The sequence below is a fragment of the Sarcophilus harrisii genome, chromosome 2 (assembly GCF_902635505.1).
Source record: "Sarcophilus harrisii chromosome 2, mSarHar1.11, whole genome shotgun sequence".
Taxonomy (NCBI): domain Eukaryota; kingdom Metazoa; phylum Chordata; class Mammalia; order Dasyuromorphia; family Dasyuridae; genus Sarcophilus; species Sarcophilus harrisii.
Window position 1 is genome coordinate 370740976 of NC_045427.1, and position 27315 is coordinate 370768290.

Below are 27315 nucleotides of genomic sequence, written 5' to 3' on the forward strand. Positions count from 1 at the left end.
AAAGTTGTGGATTATTTCTAATAGCTCTTTACTTGATTGTCTGGGAACTCAATCTAATTCTTGAAGTTCATTCTGCTGGGCCATGACAAGAATAGAAAGCTGGAATGATATCCATCTCTGGCTAAAGTCTAAGAAGATTTTGTGTCCAGTTAGGGGTATATCTGATTATGAGTTGTCAATACTCAAGTCACAATGTTTTCTGAATTTACATGTCAGATAGAGAAGAGCTTGGGGTAATAAATATTACTGAATGGATCACAGAGAGCGAGACAAAGATTTGGGTAGCAGATAATAAATGAATATAGTCATACCATGACTGTTTAAAGTTCATGCTGGGATGTCACAAGTAACAAGATAATTCTCAATTCATGTGGAACATGAAAGAGGGAAAATGTTTGCTAACTCTTTTTTTTTTTTTTTTTTTTTTTTGGTTAAATGGGGAGAAAGGAAAATTCAGAGAGAATAAAAAATTTACTACCTCAAGCCTGATAAGAAATTCAAGTAGAGAAGACAAGCTGATTGAAGGAGGTAAAAACATGTAGTAAAGAAGGAAAAGAAGAATTCTCTCTGATTACTATAAACTTTATAGCTAAATAAGGATGGACAGCCTTCAGGACATAGCCCATACAGAAGGTTCCTATTCTCACTGGAACATAGGTTGATTTGATTTGTACAGCTGAGTATTTTTCTGTAAACCATCGGGCTGATTTTCCGCAGAAGTCACTTCCTCTCTGGGGTTCACATTGTGAGCTAGTAACTGCTATGATGACAGTTCTTTCCTCAACTTGAATTCCCATTCTTCATGAGACAAGCAATCTGTTCCTGGAGTTGCCGCTCTTCAGTCCATGCTTTACTCTGGCTGCGACACTTCAAAAGCTCAGTTTTATGGTCCTGATGATGCATTGGGCAATAGTTTTGTGGTTCACACAGTTCCTGGGGAAAAGCAAGAAAAAGCATTAAGAGATTTTCCAGACCTAAGGGCAGAAAATCAGCTCTATGCTTCCAACTTTGGCCACTAAGATCTTTTTTTCACAGCCAAACTCTAAGAAAGAGTAGGCTAGCTCATTTCCTCCATTTCCTTGGTCAGTCATTCAACTAAGTCTTATTAAGGATCTCTTAACTAGAAAACCTAATGGTTTTTTCCTCAATACACATCTTTCCCACTTTGCTTTTCCTTACCCATCTGAAAGCTCCTTCTCAGTCATATTGGCTGCATTCAACTCCCTAACAATATGGGTAAACCCCAATATTGGGTTGTCCTGGGCCCCTCTTTTCCTACACTCTGGTCCCTCCCAAAGATCTCATCTACTACTATTGAGGTTCAATTATCACCTTTAGCCAGATAATTCTCAAATCTATACATTTAGAAAGTAAATGTTACATTGGGGGAGGGAAGAACCCAATAAAATAAAAGAAAGGAAAAAACTGGAAATTGAGGAGATACCCATCAATAGGGGAATGACTAAATAAGTTATAATATATGAATGTAATGGAATACTATTGAGCTATAAGTAATGATGAGCAGGTCAATTTCAGAAAAAGCTGGATTTACATGAACTGATACAAAGTAAAATAAGTAGAACACTGTACATAGTAATAGCAATATTATGTATTGATCTGATTATGAATGATTTAGTTCTTCTAAATACATGTGGTTTCCCACCCAGAAACTATTATTACCAGCTACTCCTAATTCCCAGGCCCTCAGATAAATCTCTGGCCTGTCTAGTATAGTGCTTCTTACCAATTTTACCTCAATCAGAGGTCTTCAGAGATATCTGGCCACCATTTCATTGAGCGGTGGTTCTATGTTCAACAGAACACCGGAGAACAGTCATGCAAGCTTAAGATTTTAGTTCTAGTAAAACTCCTCCCACTTTTAACTTATATTAGGTCTATGAGGTCACATGCACAGCCAATTAGAGAAGGAGACACCTCCCATAGATGATGCAGATCTCAATGCAATCAGAGCTCCTGCCCATGAGGTGGTCCGTGCTGATCACAGAAAATTACATGGGGATCTCAGGCTTCAAGGCCTTTGTACTTCCTGATTGTACCATACTCAGCAAATCCTCTGAACCTTACAAATACAGTGATCTAAGACAATTCCAAAGGACTGATGATGAAAAATTCTATCCATATCCAGAGAAAGAATTGTTGGAATGCAGATTGAAGCACTTTTTTCACTTTTTTTATATGTATTTTTTTTCTTTTGCTCTATTTCTTCTTTCACAACATGACTAACATGGAAATATTTTGCATGATTGTACATATATAATTTATACAAAATTGCTTACCATTTTAGGGAGGGGAGAAAGGAGGGAGAAAGAAAAATTTGGAATTCAAAATTTTTAAAAATTGAATGTTAAAATAGATCCAGGAGATATCATTTAAAAATTATTGATCTACCTGAAATCCACAATCAAAAAAGAGCCTAGACATCATCTTTTAAGAAATTAACAGGGAAAACTGCCCTGATATTCTAGAACAAAAGGCTAAAATAGAAATTGAAAAAATCCACCGATTATCTTCTGAAAGATTCCAAGATAAAACAAGATTATAGCAGCTTCTATATTAAAGGATCAGAGGGCTTGATATTCTGGGGACAGTGATGCCAGTTTTACAACCAAGAATCACTTACCCAGCAAAATTGAATATAATTCTTCATGGAAAAAGGTGGACATTCAATAAAATAGAGGAATTTCAAGCATTCATGATAAAAAGACCAGAGTTGAATTTTAAAATTTTTGATTTTCAAATACAGGACTCAGAAGAACCAAAAAAAGGAAATCATAAGGAACTTAATAAGATTCATCTGTTTACATTCCTACATGGAATGTAACTTGTAACTCATAAGGACTTTGTCATTATTATGACAATTTGAAGGAGTAGATATAGACAGAGGGCACAGGTGAAAGATGAATATGAAGGGATAATATTTTTTTTAAAAATGGGGAGTGAAAGAGGACTGGAAGAAAAGGAAAAGGAGAAGTGGAATGGTGTAAATTATTTGCCATAAAAGAGGCCAAAAAAAAAAAAAAAAAGCTTTTTACAGTGGAGAGGAAGAGGGGGAAAGAAATAGGAGTGAACCTTCCTCTCATCAGAATTGGCTCAAAGAGGAAATAGCATACACAATATGGGTGAAGAGTTCTATCTTACCCTGCAGGAAAGTAGGAAGGGAAGGGGATATGAGAAGGGAGGAAGGTAACAGAAAGAAGGCATATTGGGGGAGGAGGTCAGAAGCAAAACACTTCTGAGGAGGGTCGGGATGAAAGAAGAGAGAATATAATAAATGGGGGAGAAGGAACACAGTTAGCAATAGTAATTGTAAAAAGAATTTGGAAGGAAGTTTCTCTGATAAAGGCCTCTTTTTTCAAATATACAGGGAATTGAGTCAAATTTATAAAAAATTAGAGCCATTCTCCAGTTGATAAATAATTACAAGATAATCACAAGATAAGAGCTATAAAATCATACACATCCTTTTTTTTTTTTTTTTTTTTTTTCATTTTTAAATAGTATTTTATTTTTCCAAATACATGCAAAGATAGTTTTCAACATTCACCTTTGGAAAATCTCATGTTACAAATTTTTCTCTCTCTCCTTCTCTACCCTTTCCCTAAAACATCAGGCAATCCAAATATAGGTTAAACATGCATACACATCCTTTGACCTAACAATAACACAACTAGGCATGATTCCTAAAAGAAATTAAAAAAAAAAAAAAAAAAGGAAAAAGACATATATATACAAATATTTATAGAAGCTCTTTTCTGGTGGCAAAGAATTGTAAACTGAGGAGATGCCCATCAGTTGAGGAATGGCTGAATAAAATGTGATATGTGATTATGATGGAATACTATTGTGCTATAAGAAATGATGAACAGAAAAATCTATTAAGTCCTTCATGAGCTCATGAAATGTACAAAGTAATAGCAATATTTTACGATGATCAGCTGTGAATGACTTTGCTATTTTCAGCATTATAATGATCCAAGATCACTCTGAAGGATATATGATGAAAATGCTATCATACTTACTGCTTGTGCCTGAATACAGACTGAAGTATGCTTTTTTTTTTTTTAACTTTATTTTTCAAGGTTCAGTGCTGTTTTGTTTTGTTTCTGTGAGGGTGGTGGTGGTGAAGATTTATATTTTCTTTTGCAACATGACTTTTATGGAAATATTCTGTATAAATTCACGTATTTCTTTTCAATGAGAGTAGTAGGGAGGAAGGAAAGGAGAGAATCTAGAATTTAAAGTTTCAAAAGTTTTTTTTACAAGTAACTGGAAAAATTATACATATATAAATGTGTGTGTATATATATATATATATATATATATATATATACACACATATATATATGCACACAAATAAATGTTAAAAATTCTCTTTACATGTAATTGAAAAAATAAAATATATTTTAAAAAATGTATATATCTATCCCTACTCTCTCTCCTGAATACTTATATTGTCAAAATGTCAACTAAGCCTCTCTACCTGGAGATTCCATTAAAATATCAAAATCTGTGTGTCCAAAATAAAATTCATAATCTTTACTCCTAAAACACTCTTTATTTCTTTTTGGGGCACTGTCATTTTCCTAGTTTACAACCAGGCACTATGCTAAATGCTAGTATTCAAGACTGTCTAAAATCTGGCTCCAGACTCCCTTTCCACTCTTTTTTCCCCCACATTGTTTTTCTTTATATGTACTCTTCATTCCAGTCAAACAGCACCATCAGCTGTTCTGAACTTGGTATTTCAATCTACTGCCTCCATGAATCTAAAACATTTGCTTTGCTTAGAAGAATTTGCTTAATCTCTCTTCCTCTTTGCCTCTTTGTCTCCAGTGCTCAGCACATATACTATTTTTTCCATTAAATCTTCCTTAACATCCCCTCTTCCCCCACCCCTTCCCATTTGCTAGTGTTCTGTTCCTCTCCAAACTACCCTGTATTATACTTACTTTTGCAAATACCTTACCCTTTGAGGAAAGGTACTGTCTTTGTATTTCCTGTGCCTACCACAGAGCAGGTATTTAACAAATGTTTGTTGAACTGAATTGCTGACTAAATTTAAGAGAATGAGCAGATATACTTTCTTTAAGGACTGAACATGGGAGCCAAATGCTGGGAGATTCATTGAGGGACAGGAATTGGTTCCTTCTATATTTAGACCTTGCTCTGTTTCCATGTACTCTATACTCTTACCACATATTCCAGGAAGAAGTCTCGGTAGCCTCCCTTGAGGATGTACAGCTCAGGGTAGTATAGCGCAGGGTACTTGTTCAGAGCTCTGTCTTCTTCTCTTAAATAGCGGCACCTTCAAAGGGAACCCCAGAGCTAGAGTTGGGGATGCCATATCAAAGGGAGTGAGGGAGATTGATGGGCCTAGCCCTGAGTCAAGGTAGAGAGGGATTCAAATATTTCAAACTAAAGTATTATCAGAACTCCTTCTTTTCTGCACTTCTCTACATACTATTTGTGTCAGGGCTATATTCCCAATTTTTTTGTTCCCTGTCAAAACCCTCTATACTATTCAAGCAATAAAATCAACTTCTCCATTCCTCTTCTTCATGCTAATTGCATGTTTGCCTCAGTTTCCTCATCTGTAAAATGAGCTAGAGAAGGAAATGGCAAACTATTCCAGCATCTCTACCAAGAAAACTTCAAATAATGTCATAAAGAATTGAACATGACTGAAATGATTAAATCATGAATGTTCTAAATAAAAAAAACTTAAGCTGTAACCGCAATCCCTTTTCACTCCTCAAGGACTGAGAAGATATTGGGGAAGAATATTTACATGGGGTAATATTATGTAGGGGAGGAATGTTTATTCTTGCCATCAACTGACTTCCAAGTAACTATGGAGACATTTTTGGGAACCAAATCCCAAACCAATGCTCTGTCTCACCCAGGACCCCATTCTCACATTCGGGGGCCTCTTTCCGAAGAGAATTCACAATGAAACACGATGATTATTCTTTTCTGGGTACTAGAAGGGACAAAAGGCTTCTTCAGGAAGAAATTATGTAGTTCTTCCTGACTGTGCAGGTTCAGAGCTCCCTGTAGAAGAAAAGAATCTAAACAGCAGATTCCACAAAACTCTTCAGATAGCACAGACACTTAGAAACCCCTAAGCCACCATTCTTGGGATAATTGGGCCTACCTCATATTACTGGGGCCAATGAATCAGCAAGTCTAATAACAGAGAAGGACTCAGGGAAACGACTCACATTAATCTCCCACAGAGAATAAGACTGGTCTCCATATAGTAAAATAGTTGTTTAAGACTATTGCTACTCTGGCACTAAGATAGCATGAGGACTCAGTTCTGACTATCCAGGACCTCATGATATCTAAATATACAATTTCTGCCCTTTTCATTCTCACTGTTTCCTGCTATGGAGCTTTCCTATAGTAGTCCTTCTTCCACATATATACACCTACCCAATTGTGGATGTCTACCCAGTGCTCTTACCTGGATATGACCTCCTTGATACTCATATGGGTAACGGCAATCAATAATATAAAACTTCTCAATCAGGTCTTGCAGCTGCCCCCATATCAGAGCAGCCACCTGCAAAGGAGCAATAATGATTAAATGTGTTGGTCATTGTAGTTACTTTGAAGAAGTGAGGCAATGGCCTTTTTGGTGTGTGGTCCTGCCCTAGCCCCCACAAGTCTTGCCTTCTGACGATGTATTGCAGAAGAAGTTTCAGTGGCCTAACCTCCCTTGAGGACATGCTGTTCAGGAGAAGACAGTGATGGGTACTTTTGCAGTACAACAAGCAACCATACAGAAAATGCAAGACCCCGAAACTGTTTGTTCTGAGGCAGAAAGCCAAGCAAGGGAAGAACTGGCCAACTAGAGGCAACCATTAGAATTGTCTCCTTTGGATACCTCAAAAAGTAAAACAATTGGGAGAAAACAGGCAAGTTACTGAGAATGTCAGTGACTCAGAAACCATGACTGTCTTTGAAAGGAAAAGAGAAAGGAAGGAGGGAGTTTCCTTAGCCTCCAAAAGAAAGTGTTAAGATTAGAGAATATTAATTAGAAACGCTCCAATCCAGTTTATTTGGCTAGAAGGACTATGTTAAAAGGGACAAAGACAAATGGGAAGTGATGAATGCCCATATGAACACCTTCCATCTTCAAAAGCAAATTTACCATCTCTGGGTTAATGTACTTCAGATCTTGATGCTTTCCTGTCACTGTTGGTAGTATGTACACCTAGGAAAATGAAAAATGGAAGGGAAATCAAGTTTACCATGCTTCTCAAACATGTGAAAATATGACCTAGTGGAATCAAAAATTCACTAACCCTTAGACTTTTCCTTTTTAAATTTCCCTAGTGCCTCAATGGTTTCTCAAAAGAATAAGTCACTGACCATCCCTCTTTTCCCCAATTCCATGGGGCAAGGTGTCTCATAAGAAAAGCCCAGTGAGCCTGGTGTTGCACTGACACTTTTAGGCTGCTCACTATCACAGGTCCCACATCCTATCACTAGGGGGCATGTGAAAGACTAGGCATGAAGCACAGTCCCTCATTCATAAATGTGAATGCTCTTCTCTTAGGGCAGAAGAAAATATCCCATCCCAAAGTGGCTGAATGAAGCCCAGAATGGGGAAAGAACACTCACCTTGCTGAAATCACCTATCAGCTGCCTCTGGTCAGAATTTTCCCCCAAGATCTGAATGGCATTAGCATCAAAGAATGAAACTGTCTTCTTTACATCTGATTCCTAAAGATGAAAAACAAAAGTAAAAAACCTCCTATTTCTAACTATAGCAGATTTAGAACTTAGGTACATGGCTTCTTAGCAATCATTCTCTACCAAAGCATTTTAACGTATAAAACTGGATCCTCCTCACTTCACATGCACAATCTAAGATGTTTTCCTCCAGTGGTACCTTACCAAAGATCTCTAGTTAACTAGTAGACTTAGAAAGTAAGATTAGCGTGACTATAGTATTTCTAAGAATGTAATGGAAAAAATTATACTTAATACTGACATTTATTACACTAGGATGTGATAAAAGAAATTATGGGACAAAGATAGGGAAAAGCAATGGATAAGAGCAGGAATGGATGAAGAAAATAGTCCAAGGCAATTCTTATCCTGTAAAAACTGAGAAAATAATTAAATAGAAGTTCTAAGCTAAAATTCTTTCTTCTTCAAGTTCTCTGACACCAGAGCAACATTTTTTGGTTCATGTTGTCTTTTTTCTTCCAGTCGTTTTAAGTTTGCCTTGTCCAACTACTGTAGGGAATGGTACAAATAGCTTTTATTCATGGATACCTGCTCAGGAATGTCAAGTCCCTTGGGCAAGCTTCATTCCTCCTCTATTGCTGTAACATGTTTCCCTTTAATCTGCTTTGGGATGCCATGAGCTTCCATCTCCACTTCAATCAAGAGCCAACTCTTTCAGCACACTGCCTCACACAAACAAGTCTATCCTTATAGGGAAAAGAAAGCTCCAGACCAATTCCTTCATGGAATGCTGGGATGCTGACAATGAAAGGATCAAAAAATCCAAGAGAGCTCAGGAAGCCAATAAAAAAGGAAAAAGTGGGGTCATCAAAGAATAGCAGTAAACAATGGATACTGGTTGCTACTTTCTGCTTAATGATTTCTTTTGAGACACTTTCTTGTAGTAATTTCTTTTTGAGAAAGTGAAAAAGAGGAGAATTTTCCCTTCCCTTCCCTCTTCTAATTATATATCCAAACTAATTGAAATGGAAGATGAGAAAAGGGAGGGAGAGAGCAAAAGTGGAAAAGAAGTATATAAAGAACTTTGTACACAAAGCAAACCATTAGATTACTTGGATATAAAGTTAAAATCATCAAGATTTTATATCCCATCAAGGGGATATATACAATGACTACAATGTACATGGGAAGAACAACAACCAAAGAAAAACCCAACATTGTCTAATTATAATGATCAAGCTTGTCCTCAAAAAGAGAAGAGAAAATATATCTGAGTATCTTTTTTGTGGGGAGGAGGTATGGCAATGATGGAGACTAAAGATGGGGACTTATGTGGAACATTACCCTATAATGTCAAATTCTATTGATGAGTTGAGTAATGCTCACCTGCTCTCCACTCCCCCCTTCTCTTTTTTATCTTAGCAGGTGATATATTTGGAAATTAAAGTGGTATAAAAATTTTAAAATAGGAAAAAAGCTTTAAAAACTTAAAAATCACCAGAGAATGACTTTTATGACTGTGGAAGCATTAATGAATTAAATATTAGGCTATTTATTACAGAAAATAATTCTAAGAAGGATACAGAACTTTTTATCAGGGAAATAGAATAAGAAGAAATAGTCAAACTTCAGCATGTGAACAAGAAGTGCTTTCTATAAAAATTTATATCACTGCATTGGTCTGAGAGCTAAAAATCATATATACATATATATATACATATATATATATACATACATATATATATACATATACATATATATATATATATATATATATACGATGATTTGATGGGAATGACTTAGGTACCATTCAATAAAACTTATTAAAAGTACCTATTATGGTTAAGATGCTGAGTAGAAGTTAAGGATAAAAAGATAAAATGGGGGAAAAGCCAGTTCCTATTCTTAAGGAATTTCCATTTTACTGGAGGAACCCAACATCTAAACAAATAGATAAATACAAAATAGTCTGAAGAAGAAATCGACTTTTTGACCCTTGGAAATGTCTTCCAACAGTTTTAAAAAGGTTTCCATTCCTAAATTCTATATGTTTCTGGCATCTCTCTAAACAGTTCTAGTTCTGCAAGCTATTAACCAACTCCCTAAGAAAAAAATCCCCAGGACCAGATTGATTTACATGTGAATTCTACCTAACATTTAAAGAACAATTAACTCCAATGCTTTATAAACTATTTGAAAAAATAGGGATTGAAGGAGTCCTACCAAATTCCTTTTATGACACAGACATGGTACTGATACCTAAACCTGGTAGGTTGAAAAGAGAGAAAGAAAATTATAGACCAATCTCCCTAATGAATATTGATGCTAAAATCTTAAATAAAATATTACCAAAATGATTACACAAAATCTTCCCCAGGATAATACACTATGACTAAGTAGGATTTATACCAGGAATGTAGAGCTGGTTCAATATTAGGAAAACTATTAGCATAATTGACTATATCAATAACCAAATTAACAAAAACCATATGATCATCTCAATAGAGTCAGAAAAAGCATTTGATAAAATACAACATGCATTCCTACTAAAAACACTTGAGAGTATAGGAATGAATGGACTTTTCCTTAAAATGATCAGTATCATTTATTTAAAACCATCAGCAACATCAGATGTAACAATGAAAAACTATAACCATTCCCAATAAGATCAGGGGTGAAACAAGTTTGTCCACTTGTATTAGAAATCTTACCTTTGGCGATAAAAGAAGAAAAATAGATTAAAAGGTTTAGGGTAGGTAATGAGGAAACCAAACTGTCACTCTTTGCATATGATATAATGGCATTCTTAGAAAATCCTAGAGAATCAAATAAAAACATACTAGGAAAAAAAAAAAAACAGTTCTAGTTCTGGATTAGAGAGGTTTTAGACCACTACTCCTTTCTCACACACTCGCCTAATTGTGATGTTAAGATTTTGAAGAGGACTAAAAAACAGGACAGTCATACTAGAAGACAGATAGATATCCCAATGTTTCTAGGGAGTTCAATTATTGTAAACAAAGGAATCATTTTGCCAAGAATTTAGAATTATTTCAGTTACTAGTAAGAGAATTCAGTCAGCATATCTGTATCTAACACAAATTTTAAAATTTCACCAGAAGCTTCTCAAGGTTTTCTGTGTATTTGATTCAGCTGATAGGTGCATACTGTGAATGTTTCAAAATATTAACTGTCAGTGTCAGAGAAGTTAATAATTATCATGCTTAGTTTTCATAATCTAAGGACAAGAAGCCAAAAATAAATGGACATCAACAAACTCCCAGCTTCCATAAACACAGGGAAGCATTACAGTTATATCATGACCTTTCTAATTTGCTTAAAAGGAGAAGAGTTATCCATCAGGACCTAGCAATTTATTGCACCCAAAATGAATGTAAGATAACTTAAGAATGCTATAATTGTTCATATAGGTTATATGCCAAACTTTTATCAGAGAAGTTCAATACAATTTTTTAAAAAACTATTTGACCACTTTCCTGCTTATCCTAAGTGCAAGGTTTTTTCTGCAGAGAAGCTTTTAAATTTAATTTTACCCTTGTAATTGCCTCTATCTTTTATTTGGTTAAAAATACATTTCCTTCTTTTCATATGTAACTGGGAGAAAATAAAATATTAAAAGATTTTAAAAAATGGAATCCAGGAGTAGCTAGTTGGCGCAGTGGATAGAACAACAGCCCTGAAGTTAGGAGAACCTGAGTTCAAATGTGACCTCAGACATTTAACATTTCCTAGCTGTGTGACACTGGGCAAATCACTTAAGCCCAAATGCCTCAGCAAGCAAAAAATAAATAAATAAATAAAAATAAAATGGAATCCATTTTCTACTCAGACCTGTGGGAAGTATATGATCTGTTTCTCTTCTAATTTAAAAAAAAAGTATATTTACTATTAAGGTAATATGTCCACAGTACAAAATGTACGGTGGAGAATAATAATACAATGTGCTGGTCTAAATCCAATTTCTGCTAGATTATTTTACAGTTTTTCCATCAGTTTTTGTCAGATAGGGACTTCATTCCTAGGTAATTTATGTTTTCCACTTTATCAAACACTAGTTTTTGAGTTCCAGTGTTTAGGATTCTTCCTTGTGTAGTCTATTCCATTGATCTCCTTCCATTTTTAAACCAAGATTAGATGTTTTTGATGACTGTTGCTTCATAATATAGTTTGAGGTCTAGAAGTATTATTCCCCTTTTATCCTTACCTTCTTTTCATCATTTCCCTCAATATGTTATATCTTTTGTTTTTCCAAATGAATTTTATTATTTTTGCCAAGTACTTTCATGAATGTCCTTGATAATTTTATTGGTAGTAAATTAAATGTAGAAGTTGATTTTGGTCCTAACCAATGATCTCTTAATTGCTAAAATCATTGACCTTTTTCTCAGTCCTTCTTCATAAGTTCTCAGTAGCTTTTGCCACTGCTAACTAACTTTTTGTCCTTTCTTGTCTCTGTACTTCCATGAAACTATTTTTTTCTTGCTTTCCACTTTCCTCCTACCCAACTGATCCTTCACAATCTCTTTTGAAGAATCATTATTTATCTCCTGCCCCCAACTATAGATGTCCCTAAGATTCTTTCCCCTTTTCTCTTTTTCCTCTCTATTCTCTTCTTTGGTGGTAGCATCAGGTGCCAGAGATTCAGTTATTATCAATAGACAGATGACTCACACATCTATATATTCATATACAATCTCTTTTTTAAATTTCAAACTTGCCCTATATACTGCCTATTGGACTTCTCCACTTTGATGTCCCATCAAAATTTCAAACTCAACATGTCCAAAAAGAAACCACATTCTATTTCACCAAAACTCTCTATTCGGTCAAACTTTCCCTTATTTCTGTTGAGAGTATTTTTCTAGTCACCCAGGTGTACAATCTCAGTGTCATCCCTGAATCTTCTCTCCTATTCCCAAATGTCAAATACAATCAGTTGTCAACTCTTATCAACTCTACCTATACAACACCTTCAACTTTGTTACTTACATGACAATCATTTTAATTTAAACTATTACTTTTTCCTTGAACTACTGAAATAACCTTCTAATTGGTCTCCCTCCTCGTTTCTCTCTAGTTCTCCACAGTTACCAAATTGCTAAAGCACAGGTCTGTCTACATAACTTCCCTACTAAAAAATCCTCAATAGTTCCTTTGTCCCTCTAAGATAAAATATAATTTCCTTAGCCTGACATTTAAGACCTTCATAAATTAACTCTAGTTTACCTTTCCAGACTTTTTTCATCACATTATTTCCCTTCATGCACTCTATTTTTCAGTCAAATACTGTTCTGTGAATTTTTCATTCCATCTCCCAATGCTATGCCTTTGCACAGGCAGTACTTATGGCTGAATTATGCTCTTTGACTTCTTACCCATGTTTTTTCAAGATAACTCAAATGCTACTCACTATTTAAAGCTTATTACAATCTCTCTAGTTGTTGTTGCTGTCTTTAAAATTAATTTATATTGACAGGTTGCATATTCCAGCAGAATTTAAGTTTCTCAAGGAAAAGAACAACTTAAAATTTTGACTATATACTCTTTGTACCCAATATACGGTACTTTGTGTTTTTGTAAGCACCTAATAAATATGTCTTGAATTGAACTAAATTAGCCAGAACTTTCAATTAATCAGATGTTTCTCTTTACATTCTTTTTATAAGAAAAAGAAATACAAGAAAATAAATTTCAGAGCTCATTCTTAGATCTCTTCCAATAAAAGCTAGAAAATGTTATCAGGATAAATTCCAAAGGAGAAATAATTTTTAAAAAATACAAGTGAGTAATTTTTTCCAGCCAAGGTAAGCAGAAGGAGGCAGATAGAAGGGTCTGTGATCAATAGGGTTGGCATCTGATTAGAAGCCCATTGACAAAGCACTAAATAGCAAGACAAGCTGAGCATGATGGAAAGAGGAGGTCCAAGACTCATACTGAACACCTCAGAACAAGAAACAGAAATGTGCCAATTAACAGCTTTATTTATCAATACCTAGATCAAACTCACAAATTCAGAGTAATTAGAAAGAAACCTGTGTCCAGAGAAGTTCTTCCTGAGTAACGGCAGATCCTGGGTTGTACACTCAAAGGAGCAAGTTCAGAAGCAAGTAGCAATGATGTAGGGACTCAGTTCCAACTTTTAGCCCAGTGTGAAAGCCTTCAGAAGAAAAAGCAGGAACCAAAGTGAAACCTATACTTCTGTCACTCTGTACCAGCAAAGCTTCCCTGACAGTGACTAATATAACAGCCTACTGCTGCTTAGATCCAAACTTAGGCCAAGAACTTGGAGTTTAGTCCACGGGAACAATACACAGACTTTCTCCATGATCAAATGATATTGAGAGCACTGGAACCTTGCAGGATCCCAGCTTCGGTTGACCCTGGGAGCCTGGAATAATGCAATACACAATAATCCAAGAAACCAACAATAGGACCATCCCAGACACTCCCTTCAGAAACGCACAAAGTCTGGCCCTAGCATCAAATTTTAAATCAAGGACTAAGATGGGAAAAATGAGCAAATCAAAAAAGAATCCCATGATAAGCTATTATGGTGACAAGGACACTCAGTTCACAAATCTAGAAGAAGAAAATGACTCTAAAGTATCCTCAAAAAGGGGAAAAAAACACATTTGGGTACAAAAATTGAAAATATGAAGACTTAAAAAAAAAAGGTTTAAAAATTTAAATAAATAAAACAAGAGCACAAGAAGGAAAAAAATGGAAGAGAAATGAGAACTATGGAAGAAAATACTAAAACGGAAATTAATGACTGGCAAAAGGGGTGTAAAATTTTACTCAACAAATTCCCAAAATATTAAAATGGATCAAAAAGAAGCCAATAACTCCATGAGATTACAAAAAGTATCAAAACAAAATCAAAAGACCAAAAGATATAAGAAAATATAAGACATCTCATTGCAAAAACAAGTGACTTGGAAAAAAAGGCTGAGAAAAATAAAATGTAAAAATCATTGAAATAGGTAAACACTGTGACTGAAAAAGAGTATAGACATCATATAGTAATACTAAATAAAAATTTGTGGCCAAGATAGTGGAGAAAAGGCAGTGATTCACCTGAGTTCCCCACCCTTCAGAACACTTTAAAAATGTTATATAACAATTTCGGAGAAGCAGAATCCACAAAAGGATAGGGTAAAATTATTTTCCAGCCAAAAACAACTTAGAAGCTTAGCAGGAAAGCTAAGCTAAGCTGTCACATCTGGGTGATGGTGTAACATAGTCAGGCACAGGCTAGGTCAACACAGACTGGGCCCAAACAAACCAGGAACAGACCTGGGGAACCATTGAATCAGAAGTGACAGCAGTTTCCAGCTCACAGTTGGTAAACAGATCAGACAACTGCTCAGAAGGACATTATAGAGGTATCTCTTTGCTAGCACTGAGGCAAGACTCTGTTGCTTTATTCCTGTTCAGGTCTGGACCATAATCCTGGATGGCAGTCCTAGGGCAAGGAGGAGCACTAGCATACCAGAGTTTGAAGCCATAGAACCTTCAACACAGTTCCAGGGCAGAAAAGAGTGCTTTTGGTCACTCACAGAACAGAGTACAGGCCAGAAGAATAGTACACACACCTTTTTTTAAATCATACCACTTTGAAAGAACTGAAGTATCTTTGAACATAGCTACACAAAACCTCTGAAGTTTGAGACAGTGTAATCTTCCAGCCTCAAAGAAAAGCCTTACTTTAACAAAGAGTTAAAAGTCAAGAAATAGGCTGGAAAATGAGCAAACAGGAAAAAAATCATATGATGAATAGGAAAATCAAAACATGCATACAGAAGATGATAAAGTCAAAGCTCCTACATCCAAAGCCTCCAAGAAAAATATGAATTGATATCAGGCCATGGAAGATCTCAAAAAGGATTTTGTAAATCAAATGAGAAAGGAAGAAGAAAAAGTGAGAAGAGAAATGAGAATGATGCAAGAAAATCATGAAAAATAAATCAACAGCTTATTAAAGGAGACACACACAAAAAAATACTGAAGAAACTAACACTTTAAAAAATAGACTAGACCAAATGATAAAAGCAGTACAAAAAGTCAATGAGGAAAAGAATGCCTAAAAAGCAGAATTGGCCAAATGGAAAAAGAGGCATTGAAGAAAATAATCATTTAAAAATTAGAAAGGAGTAAATGAGAGTTAATGATGTTATTAAAAACATTTTTAAATAAAGCAAAACCAAAAGATAGAAAACACTAGCAAAACAACTGACTTTGAAAATAGTTCCAGGAGAGATAATTTTAAAATTGTTAGATTATCTGAAAGCCAAGATCAAAAAAAGAACCTAGATATCTTTCAAAAAATTATTAAGGAAAATTGGTATTCTAAATATTCTGATTTTCTAGAACTAGAGGGTAAAATAGAAATTGAAAGAATTTACAGATCACTTCCTGAAATAGATCCCCAAGTGAAAACTACCAAGTATATTATAGTTAAATTCTAGAGTTCTCAGGTCAAGGAAAAAATATTGTGAGCAGTCAGAAAGAAACATTCAATTATTGCGGAGTCAATCAGGATAACATATGATTTACCAGCTTCTACATTAAAGGACTGGAATATGACATTCCAGAGACAAAAAGAGCTAGAATTACAATCAAGAATCACCTACCCAGCACAACTGAGTATAACTGTTTAGGAGAAAAAATGACTATCCAATAAAAAATTAAACATTCTTGATGAAAAGATAATTTATTAACTGTTTATATTCCTATATGGGAAGATAACATTTATAACTTACAAGAATTTTTTCATTATCATGGCAGTTAAAAGTACTATATATAGACAGAAAGTACATGTGTAAATTGAATATGAAAGGAATGATATCTAAAACAATAAAATTAAAAATTAAGTCAGACAGAAATGTGCTGGGAGAAAAGGTAAGAGAGGTAGAATGGGGTGAATTATTACACATATACATACACATAAAAGATAAGAAAAAGCTTTTAAAGTGGGAGGGAAAACAGGATGATTTCAGAAAGGCCTGGAGAGACTTACACGAACTGATGCTGAGTGAAATGAGCAGGACCAGGAGATCATTATATACTTCAACAACAATACTATATGATGACCAGTTCTGATGGACCAGGCCATCCTCAGCAACGAGATCAACCAAATCATTTCTAATGGAGCAGTAATGAACTGAACTAGCTATGCCCAGAAAAAGAACTCTGGGAGATGACTAAAAACCATTACGTTGAATTCCCAATCCCTATATTTATGCACACCTGCATTTTTGATTTCCTTCACAAGCTAATTGTACAATATTTCAGAGTCTGATTCTTTTTGTACAGCAAAATAACGTTTTGGTCATGTATACTTATTGTGTATCTAATTTATATTTTAATATATTTAACATCTACTGGTCATCCTGCCATCTAGGGGAGGGGGTGGGGGGGTAAGAGGTGAAAAATTGGAACAAGAGGTTTGGCAATTGTTAATGCTGTAAAGTTACCCATGCATATATCCTGTAAATAAAAGGCTATTAAATTAAAAAAAAAAATAAAGGGGAGGGAAGAGAAATAAAGTAAGAAGTAGTGAATAAACTTTATTCATGTCTGAATTGACTCAAAGAACAAATAACATATATAGTCAATTGGGTACATAAATCTATTTTATCCTACAGGAAAGTAGGAGGGAAGGAGATAAGAGAAAGGAAGGGTGATAGAAGGGAGGATAGAAAGGGGGAAGGTGATCAAAAATAAAACACTTTTGATGAGGGACAGAGTAAAAGAGAGACTAGAATAAATGGGAGGGTAGGAATAGGATTGGGGAAAATAGTAACTGCAAAAAAAAATTTTGAAGCAAGTTTTCTGATAAAGGCTTCATTTCTCAAACATATGGAGGACTGAATATAAAAAAGCAAGAGCCATTCCCCAATTGATAAATGAACAAAAGATATGAACAGTTTTCAGATAAAGTAATCAAAGCTATCTATAGCCACATTTTTTTAAAAAATCCTCTTACTATTGATTGGAGAAATGCAAATTAAAACAATTCTGAGGTACTACCTCATATCTATTAGATTGGCTAATAGAACAGAACAGGAAAATGACAAATGTTGGAGGGATATGGGAATAATGAGATGCTAATGTACTGTTGGAGTTATGAATTGATTCAATCATTCTATAGAGCAATTTGGAACTGTGCCCAAAGGTATACCCTTTGCTAGCAATATTGCAACTAGGTCTGTATCTCAAAAGAGAAAAAAAAGACAGAAAAGAAAAGAAAAGAAACTATACGTACAAAAATATTTATAGCAGCTCTTTTCTGGTGTTAGAGAACTGGAAATTGAGAGGATGCCCATCAATTGGGGAATGGCTACACAAATTTTAGTATATGGTTATGATAGAATAAAATTGTGCTATAAAAAATGAGGAGGAGGGGCAGCTAGGTAATGCAGTGGATAGAGCACCAGTCCTGAAGTTAGGAAGACCCGAGTTCAAATCTGGCCTCAGATACTTAACACTTCCTAATTTGTAATCCTGGGCAAGTCACTTGACCTCAATTGCATCAGCCAAAAAAAAAAAAAAAAAAATGACAAAGAGGGGAGGATTCTGGGAAGATGGTGGAGTAGGTTGTTAAATTTCAAGCTCTCCTGATTTCCCCCAGAAAGAGAACAAATTTGCACCTCAGGGCAAACATAGACTGGTGAAAAATCAAGCCAACTTGGAGAAAATAGGGGTTCTCCAGATACAGCAAGAGAAGATCTGAAGAAAGACCCCAGGCAAGCGATTAACCTGTGGAAAGTGCAAATACCTCTGGACTAGCTCTACAGAAACATCAAGTAAGGAGCCTTGGAACTAGCTGGATTTGGCTGAAGCTTTAGCATGTACCACAGAAACTTTCACCTCCTCCTGTGGAGTCAGAGTCTGAGTACAGGGAAAACTGAGGAAACCTTGGCTAATTAGGAATGTCACCACCATCTGTGCTACAGGGATTCCATTCTGAGCAGGAAGGAATTAGCTCACCCAGTGAGAGCAGGAGTAGGGCAGGGATGCTGCTGATTGTGGGTACTTTCTGGAGAGTGGAACTCTTGGTTTAGGGTTCCTGGTCAGAGGAGAGAGCTCAGGTCAAGTTAGAGGGACCATCCTTTCACCCCACGATTAGAGGTGCTTACACTAATCTTATTTTTAAAAAATGAACCCATGGGGCAGTTAGTTGGTGCAGCAGATAGAGCACCATCCTTGAAGTCAGAAGGACTTGAGTTAAAATCTGGCCTCTGACACTTAACACTTCCTAGTTGTGTGACTCTAGGCAAGTCACTTAACCCAATTGCTTCAGCAAAAAAAAAAAAAAAAAAAAAAAAAGACACCACAAAGAAGAAAAAAATCCACCATAGAAATTTACTACACAGGAAGGCCAGAGTTCATCTTCAGAGGAGGACACTGAAGTAAAAAAAGCTTCTACCCCAAAGGGTAATGTGAAATGGTTCCCTGCCCAGAGAGAATTTATAGAATTCAAAATTAAAAAAAGAATTTAAAAGTCAAATGAGAAACATTAAAGAAAAAAAAAAAAAACCATCCAAGAAAAACAAGATTATGAAAAAAAAAAAGTTAACCAATCAGAAAAGGAAATACAGAGTCTAAAAAAGGAAAATAACTCTTTCAAGATGAGAATTGGGCAAGGGGAAACCAGTGAAGCACTGAGAGACCAAGAAATAACAAAACATTCTAAAGAATGAAAAAATAGAACAGAATGTGAAACATCTTATAGGAAAAACAACAAATATGGAAAACAGATCAAGAAGAGAAAATATAAAAATAATAGGAATGCCAGAAAGTTGTGACCAAAAAAAGAACCTTGACACAATAATGCAAGAAATCATCCCAGAAAATTGTCTTAGAATGATATAGCATGAGAGAAAAGTAGAAATAGAAAAAAAAAATCTACCAATCACCATCTCAATGAGATCCTTTATGGAAAATATATAGGAATATTTTTGGCAAATTTTGAAATCCCAGATCAAAGAGAAAATTTTGCAAGAAACAAGAAAAAACAATTCAAATATGCTGAAGCTATAATTAGAATTGTACTGGACCTATCAGCAGTCACAAAAGACTGTAAGTCCTGGAATCATCTCTACTGACAATCAAAGAACTAGGCCTGAGGCCAAAAATATCATGTCCAGAAAAATTATCTATGATATTTAATGAGGAAAAAAATGGACAATCAACAAACTTGCAGATTTTTCAAGACTTTATATCAACTAAATCTGAACTTAATAGAAAATTTAACATATAAGAGCCAATATCAAAGATCAATTTCAAGGAACTCAACGTGGACAAATTGTTTTGTTTTTAACATGGGCAATGTGTATCATATGTTTGAGATTGATATTAACAATAGAGTAGCAAAGAAATATTGGGGCAGAGTGAAGGTAAAAATAGTAATTATGTTATATAAATAAGGTACAGAGAAAGAATAGACATAAAAGCATTAGAGGGGGGAGGAGGGCTTGTAGTTCTTAAAACCTACTTACATAGGGAATGGGTTCAATAGGCAACACTACATATACTATGAAGGGTATAGCACCCTCTAAAATCTATAAAGAAAAAAAAGGGGAAGAATGGGCAGATGGGGAAGCAAACGGTGAGGGAAGAAGACAAGGGAGGAATCCATGGGTAAGGGAAGGTTAAGTAAATTTTAAATAATAGCAAGACAAGTTAAAGAATAGAATTAAAGGGTCTGCAGGGATAGAAAAGATGTGTGTGTGAATATGGAGGAGTGTGTGTGTGTGTGTGTGTGTATGTATATAACTACATATATCTACATAAATATATCCTTTCTTAACTATAACTTGCTTGGGGGTGGTAAAAAGGGACAAAAAGAATAAAATTTAAAAATATGCAGAAGAGAACAAAATAACAATTTACTATGAAGTAAAGAAAAGATGAATACTCATGAATATAATTTCTTCTAAAATATATATTTTCTTGAACCAGGAATTTGCTACTATATTATTTTGAATCCTCCTTGATATTCTGCTGGGCACATGACAATGTTCTCTTTTGTTTTTTATTCCTTTTCTGTTTTTCTTTTTCTTATTTTATTTTTAAAAATAAAATAAAAAAATTTTAATAACTTTTTATTGACAGAACCCATGCCAGGGTAATTTTTTACATTATCTCTTACACTCACTTCTGTTTCGATTTTTCCCCTCCCTCCCTCTACCCCCTCCCCAGATGGCAAGCAGTCCTATATATGTTAAATAGGTTACAGTATATTCTAGATACAATATATGTGTGCAGAACCAAACAGTTCTTTTGTTGCACAGGGAGAATTGGATTCAGAAGGTATAAATAACTTGGGAAGAAAAACAAAAATGCAAGCAGTTTACATTCATTTCCCAGTGTTCTTTCTTTGGGTGTAGCTGCTTCTGTCCATCCTTGATCAACTGAAACTGAGTTAGATCTCTTTGTCAAAGAAATCCACTTCCATCAGAATACACCCTCATATAGTATCATTGTTAAAGTATATAATGATCTCCTGGTTCTGCTCATTTCACTCAGCATCAGTTCATGTAAGTCTCTCCAAGCCTCTCTGTATTCATCCTGCTGGTCATTTCTTACAGAACAATAATATTCCATAACATTCATATACCACAATTTACTCAACCATTCTCCAAATGATGGACATCCATTCATTTTCCAGCTTCTAGCCACTACAAACAGGGCTGCCACAAACATTTTGGCACATACAGGTCTCTTTCCCTTTTTTAGTATCTCTTTGGGGTATAAGCCCAGTAGAAACACTACTGGATCAAAGGGTATGCACAGTTTGATAACTTTTTGAGCATAGTTCCAAATTGCTCTCCAGAATGGCTGGATGTGTTCACAATTCCACTAACAATGTGTCAGTGTCCCTGTTTTCCCACATCCCCTCCAACATTCGGCATTATCATTCCTTGTCATTCTAGCCAATCTGACAGGTGTGTAGTGGTATCTCAGATGTCTTAATTTGCATTTCTCTGATTAATAATGATTTGGAGCATGTTTTCATATGGCTAGAAACAGTTTTAATTTCTTCGTCTGAGAATTGTCTGTTTATATCCTTTGACCATTTATCAGTTGGAGAATGGCTTGATTTCTTATAAATTAGAGTCAATTCTCTATATATTTTGGAAATGAGGCCTTTATAAGAACCTTTGACTGTAAAAATGTTTTCCCAGTTTATTGTTTCCTCTAATCTTTGTTGCATTAGTTTTGTTTATACAAAACTTTTCAATGGGATATAATCAAAATTTTCATTTTGTAGTCAATAGTGATCTCAGTTCTTCTTTGGTCATAAATTTTCCTCTTCCAAGATCTGAGAGGTAAACTATCCTGTGCTCTTCCAATTTATTTATAATCCATTCTTTATGCCTAGGTCATGAACCCATTTTGACCTTATCTTGGTATACGGTGTTAAGTGTGGGTCAATGCCTAGTTTCTGCCATACTAATTTCCAATTTTCCCAGCAATTTTTGTCAAATAATGAGTTCTTGTTCCAAAAACTGGGGTCTTTGGGTTTGTCAAAACTAATTATTAAAAGACTGTTTTTCCTTTGAACCAACTCATTATTGATCAACTAGTCTATTTCTTTAGCCAATACCAGATGGTTTTAGTAACCACTGCTAATAAAATAAATTTTTAAAAAGAAATAAGGATAATCAAGAAAAATATATTGCTTGCATACCAAAAAAAAAAAAAAAAAGAAAAAAAGAAAAAAAAGAAATGATAAAGGGAATGCTCTCAGAAAAACCAGGAAAGACTTACAAGAGCTGATGTAAAGTGAAATTTACTATACAAAGTAACAGCAATATGGTAAAATGATCAGTTGTGGATAACTTAGCTATTTTCAGCAATATAATGATCCAAGACAATTTTAAAAGACTTATTCTGAAAAGTGCTGTCCATCCCTAAAGAAAGAACTGATGGTGTCTGAATATAGATTGAGGTATTTATTTTATTTTTTTCTTGGTTTTTGTTTCCTTTTACAACATACTAATAGAAAATATTTTGCATAACTCTATGCATAATCTATAACAAATTGCTTGCCTTCTCAATGAAGGGAGATCAGGAAGGAGAGACTCTAGAACTCAAAAGTTTTAAAAATAACTGTTAAAAACTGTTTTCACATGTAACTGGGAAAAAATAGAATACTAAATAAGTTTTTTAAAAAGGAAAAAATACACACAATTAAAAGCTTGCTTTCATTGTTCTTTCCCCCCTTCTAATGGCTTTCTACTTAATGTATTGTGCTAATTAATCCAAACTTACTTCTACCTTTCTACACTTTCAAAATACCAGATGTATCTATTATCAGCAAATTCTAAAAAAAAAACCCAAAATCATAATAGTAGCATCAAAGATCACTGATTCCAGACCACTATAATAAATATAATGGTAATGGAAAAATTTGAAATATTTCAAGAATTATCAAAATGTGACACAGAGAAATGATGTTTAGCACATGCTGCTGGAAAAATGGTGCTGACAGACTTTTTCAATGCAAGATTGCCACAAACCTTCAATTTATAAAAAAAAAAAAAAAATGCAATATCTTTGTAATAAAGTGAAACACATATGCCTATATATATGACTCCCTCCTTAATTTTGCAAATATTGCTTAACTATTTCATGTGAATATATATATATATATATTATCTGCACAACACAATAATATATATTATCTGAACACTAAATTTCTCAAGGGCACGGTCTACATCTTAAAACTGTTTTATATCCTCCTCAGTGATAAGCAGAACTATGCACACACTACTACTGGGATTATATCCCAAAGAGATTATAAAGAAGGGAAAAGGACCTGTATGTGCACGAATGTTTGTGGCAGCCCTTTTTGTAGTGGCTAGAAACTGGAAACTGAGTGGATGTCCATCAGTTGGAGAATGGCTGAATAAATTGTGGTATATGAAAATTATGGAATATTACTGTTCTGTAAGAAATGACCAACAGGATGATTTCAGAAAGGCCTGGAGAGACTTACACGAACTGATGCTGAGTGAAATGAGCAGGACCAGGAGATCATTATATACTTCAACAACAATACTAGATGATGACCAGTTCTGATGGATCAGGCCATCCTCAGCAACGAGATCAACCAAATCATTTCTAATGGAGCAGTAATGAACTGAACTAGCTATGCCCAGAAAAAGAACTCTGGGAGATGACTAAAAACCATTACATTGAATTCCCAATCCCTATATTTATGCACACCTGCATTTTTGATTTCCTTCACAAGCTAATTGTACAATAATTCAGAGTCTGATTCTTTTTGTACAGCAAAATAATGTTTTGGTCATGTATACTTATTGTGTATCTAAGTTATATTTTAATATATTTAACATCTACTGGTCATCCTGCCATTTAGGGGAGGGGGTGGGGGGGTAAGAGGTGAAAAATTGGAACAAGAGGTTTGGCAATTGTTAATGCTGTAAAGTTACCCATGTATATATCCTGTAAATAAAAGGCTATTAAATAAAAAAAAAAAAAAAAAAAAAAGAACTATGCACACACAAGGTACCCAATATGTACTTGTCAAGTTACACCACGGAATCCATTGGCCAAGAGTATGAAGTTGGAATAGAAAGTAAAACTATTCGACAACTATCCATGGCACACACTCCAGGGTTTCTAGCATTTTACAAACTGTTAGACATAACCTTCTTTTCAAAGATTTGAAGAAATAAATAGAATTAGAGGATATAGTATGAACTATTTGGAAGTATACTACACATATGTAGGGATCATCCCCAGGAGGAATGGAGATTCTTTTAATAAAGTTAACTCTTTGTTGAGGTTAATTCTACACAGATGGAGCCTTATTTTTGGTATTGATGCTGTTTCTAAGAGAAGGTATGAATATGCTTAGTCCTAAGGATCACTGAATTAATCACACTTGTCCAATAATTATCTCATCACTGAAGTATTAAAAAGTTTTTATTGAAGTCTTCTACTTCTTCTATCATCATTGTTATCCCTATTCTCTATCTCTATCTTCTCTCTCTCCCAGAGACTCATCCCATATAAGAGTATTTTTTAAAATATTAAAAAAAAAAAAAATCAGCACAACTGAATAATACATTGAAAAGGTCTGAAAACATGTGCAATGTATAACTTTAGCAAACTTCCTACCTTTAGATATAACCTTTTAAAAGGGACAAAACTTGCCTGGAGAGACAGAGAGAAGCCAGTCACAAGGAGTCAGGTCCTTGGAGGCAAGCCTTTATTTCCATGTGGTCCCTACAAGTTCCCATATATACTAAGAGATCATTTGGTCTGCAATAGCGTCAATAAGCCTCCGATAAACCTAGCCAAGGAGGCTATAGGAACTGGACTCAGCAGCAAGGGAACAGCAATGGGAAAGCTATGGACCAGATGCTGGAACAGTAATGGAGCAATCCACTATATGAAGAAAGAAACAGGTTTATGTTCTTAATACTGTGAGTTTCATGTATGTGCAAGTGCAGGGAGAGGAATATGGTGGGCAAGAGTTGGCTCTCTAGCAACTCTGAGTGTCTTTTCCCTTGTGGAGAATGCAGGGACTCCACCCCAGGATGGAACCATAAGTCTGGAAGAGAATATAGGTCTCTGGCCCCTTTTTTCAATGGATCCTACATCCCTTCATGACCTATACAGCTCCTCTGATGTAAATTCTTACCCTGGAGTGAAGTTCATCTTCAAGATGGAGTTAACTCAATGATATCCAGAACAAAGAAAGTTCATACCTCACCAAAAACAACACATCTAAACAAAGGTTTAATCTGTCTTAACATTGTTAATAAGTAATTAACTTTGTAAAGTGAATCTTAAGTCCTTAAGGAAATATAAGGATTCATGATAAAATCCTTCTGAGCATAAACCCTCTATATATTTGTTACTACAATTTCTGGACTAATGACAATTCAGAATTGATAAAACTAAAGATTTTATCTAAGTCAGATCATATAGATGAGAAATGGAGCTTTCTGGGTCATAGGGTCATAGATCTAAGTCTGGAAGAGATCTCAGAGGCCATCTAATTTAAACCCTTCCTTTTGTAGATTAGAAAGCTGAGGCCCACAGAGGCTAACTGGCCTGTCCAAGGTCACACAATAGATCTATCAGAGGTGTGATTAGAAGCCACACTGACTGGACTTTCCACATTAAAGTAAATGATGTCTAAGTAAAATATCCACAGCATCCATAGTAAAGATGTCTAAGGCATTGTAGAATCATAGCATGAGAGATTTAGAGTAGAACAGGAGCCTCAGCAATCATCTAGGAGAATTTTCAAGTTTTAAAGAGGAGGAACTTTGACCCAGAGCAGAGCCCTTGCCCAAAATTACAGAAATAGTAAAAAACAAAGCCAAGATTTGAACCCAGTTCTCTAGTCCTCCTTTCATTTTACTCTCAAGAGAGTATTAATTTTTTTTTTTTTTTTATTTGTAGTGGCCTTTTATGTAGTGGCAAGAAACTGGAAACTGAATGGATGCTCTTCAGTTAGAGAATGGCTGAATAAGTTATGTTATATGAATGTTATGGAATATTATTGTTCTATAAGAAATGATCAGCAAAATGATTTCAGAGAAGTCTGGAGAGACTTACATGAACTTATGCTAAATTAAGTGAACAGAACTAGGAGATCATTATACATGGCAACAAGATTATAGGATGATCAATTTTGATGGGCACAGCTCTTTTCAACAATGAGATAATTCAGGTCAGTTCCAATGGTCTTGTGATGAAGAGAGACATCTGCACTCAGAAAAAGGACTGTGGATCACAACATATTATTTTCGCTCTTTTTGTTGTTGTTTGCTTGCATTTTGTTTTCTTTCTCATTTTTTTCCCTTTTTGATCTGACTTTTCTTGAGCAGTACAATTATTATGGAAATATGTAAAGAAAAATTGCCCATGTTTAACATATATTAGATTATTTGTCATCTAGGAGGGAGGGAGGGACAAAATTTGGAACATAAACTTTTGCAAGAGTAAGTGTTGAAAATTATCTATGCATATGTTTTGAAAGTAAAAAGCTTTAATAAAAATTTGTTTTTAATAAATAGATTTAAAAAAAAGTCTTTACCTTGACTTCTTGCTCATCTAGGAAAACCTCCATTAGCTCAAGTGAAGTCTCCCCTACACAGTCTTCCTCTCCATCCTGATGCAGTGGAATTCTGGTAATAGGGCTTCCCAAATCATTCATTTCATCTTCCACAGAATTTCTGTTGTCCTGTCAAGAAAAATGATATTGTATTGTAAGAAACCAATTGGCCTAGCCAGAGATCTAAAATCTGAAGCATGATAATTTTACTAAATCTAAAATATGTGGCCACTTTTCCACTAGACTGGAACTAATACAGAAAGTTTGAATTCTGATCCAAACAAAATGTGAAAGAATAATAATAAATGAGTAACTTGACCTATCTCTGGGGAGAAAAGCATTTTAAAAATAAAATAAAATCACATTCTTGATCATTTCCCCATTAGGAATTATATATCACCATTAAGTTAAGGTGGAAAGGTCTAAGATGGCTCTCTATCATTCTGGGCCCTGATTGATTTTGA

General features: G+C 34.8%; 1 protein-coding gene across 1 annotated transcript in view; it reads right to left on the minus strand.

Annotated features, from left to right (window-relative positions):
• Positions 1-420: 420 nt before the first annotated feature.
• Positions 421-27315, minus strand: part of CDC25C (cell division cycle 25C) — a gene marked incomplete at its 5' end in the record, with an annotated part of 30552 nt that continues 3657 nt past the window's right edge. Inside the window, 7 exons of the mRNA XM_031949303.1 lie at positions 421-933; positions 5215-5326; positions 5939-6072; positions 6488-6586; positions 7178-7240; positions 7651-7752; positions 26834-26980. Of these exons, the coding sequence (XP_031805163.1) occupies positions 781-933; positions 5215-5326; positions 5939-6072; positions 6488-6586; positions 7178-7240; positions 7651-7752; positions 26834-26980 (810 nt within the window). The remainder of the gene's footprint in view (positions 934-5214; positions 5327-5938; positions 6073-6487; positions 6587-7177; positions 7241-7650; positions 7753-26833; positions 26981-27315) is intronic.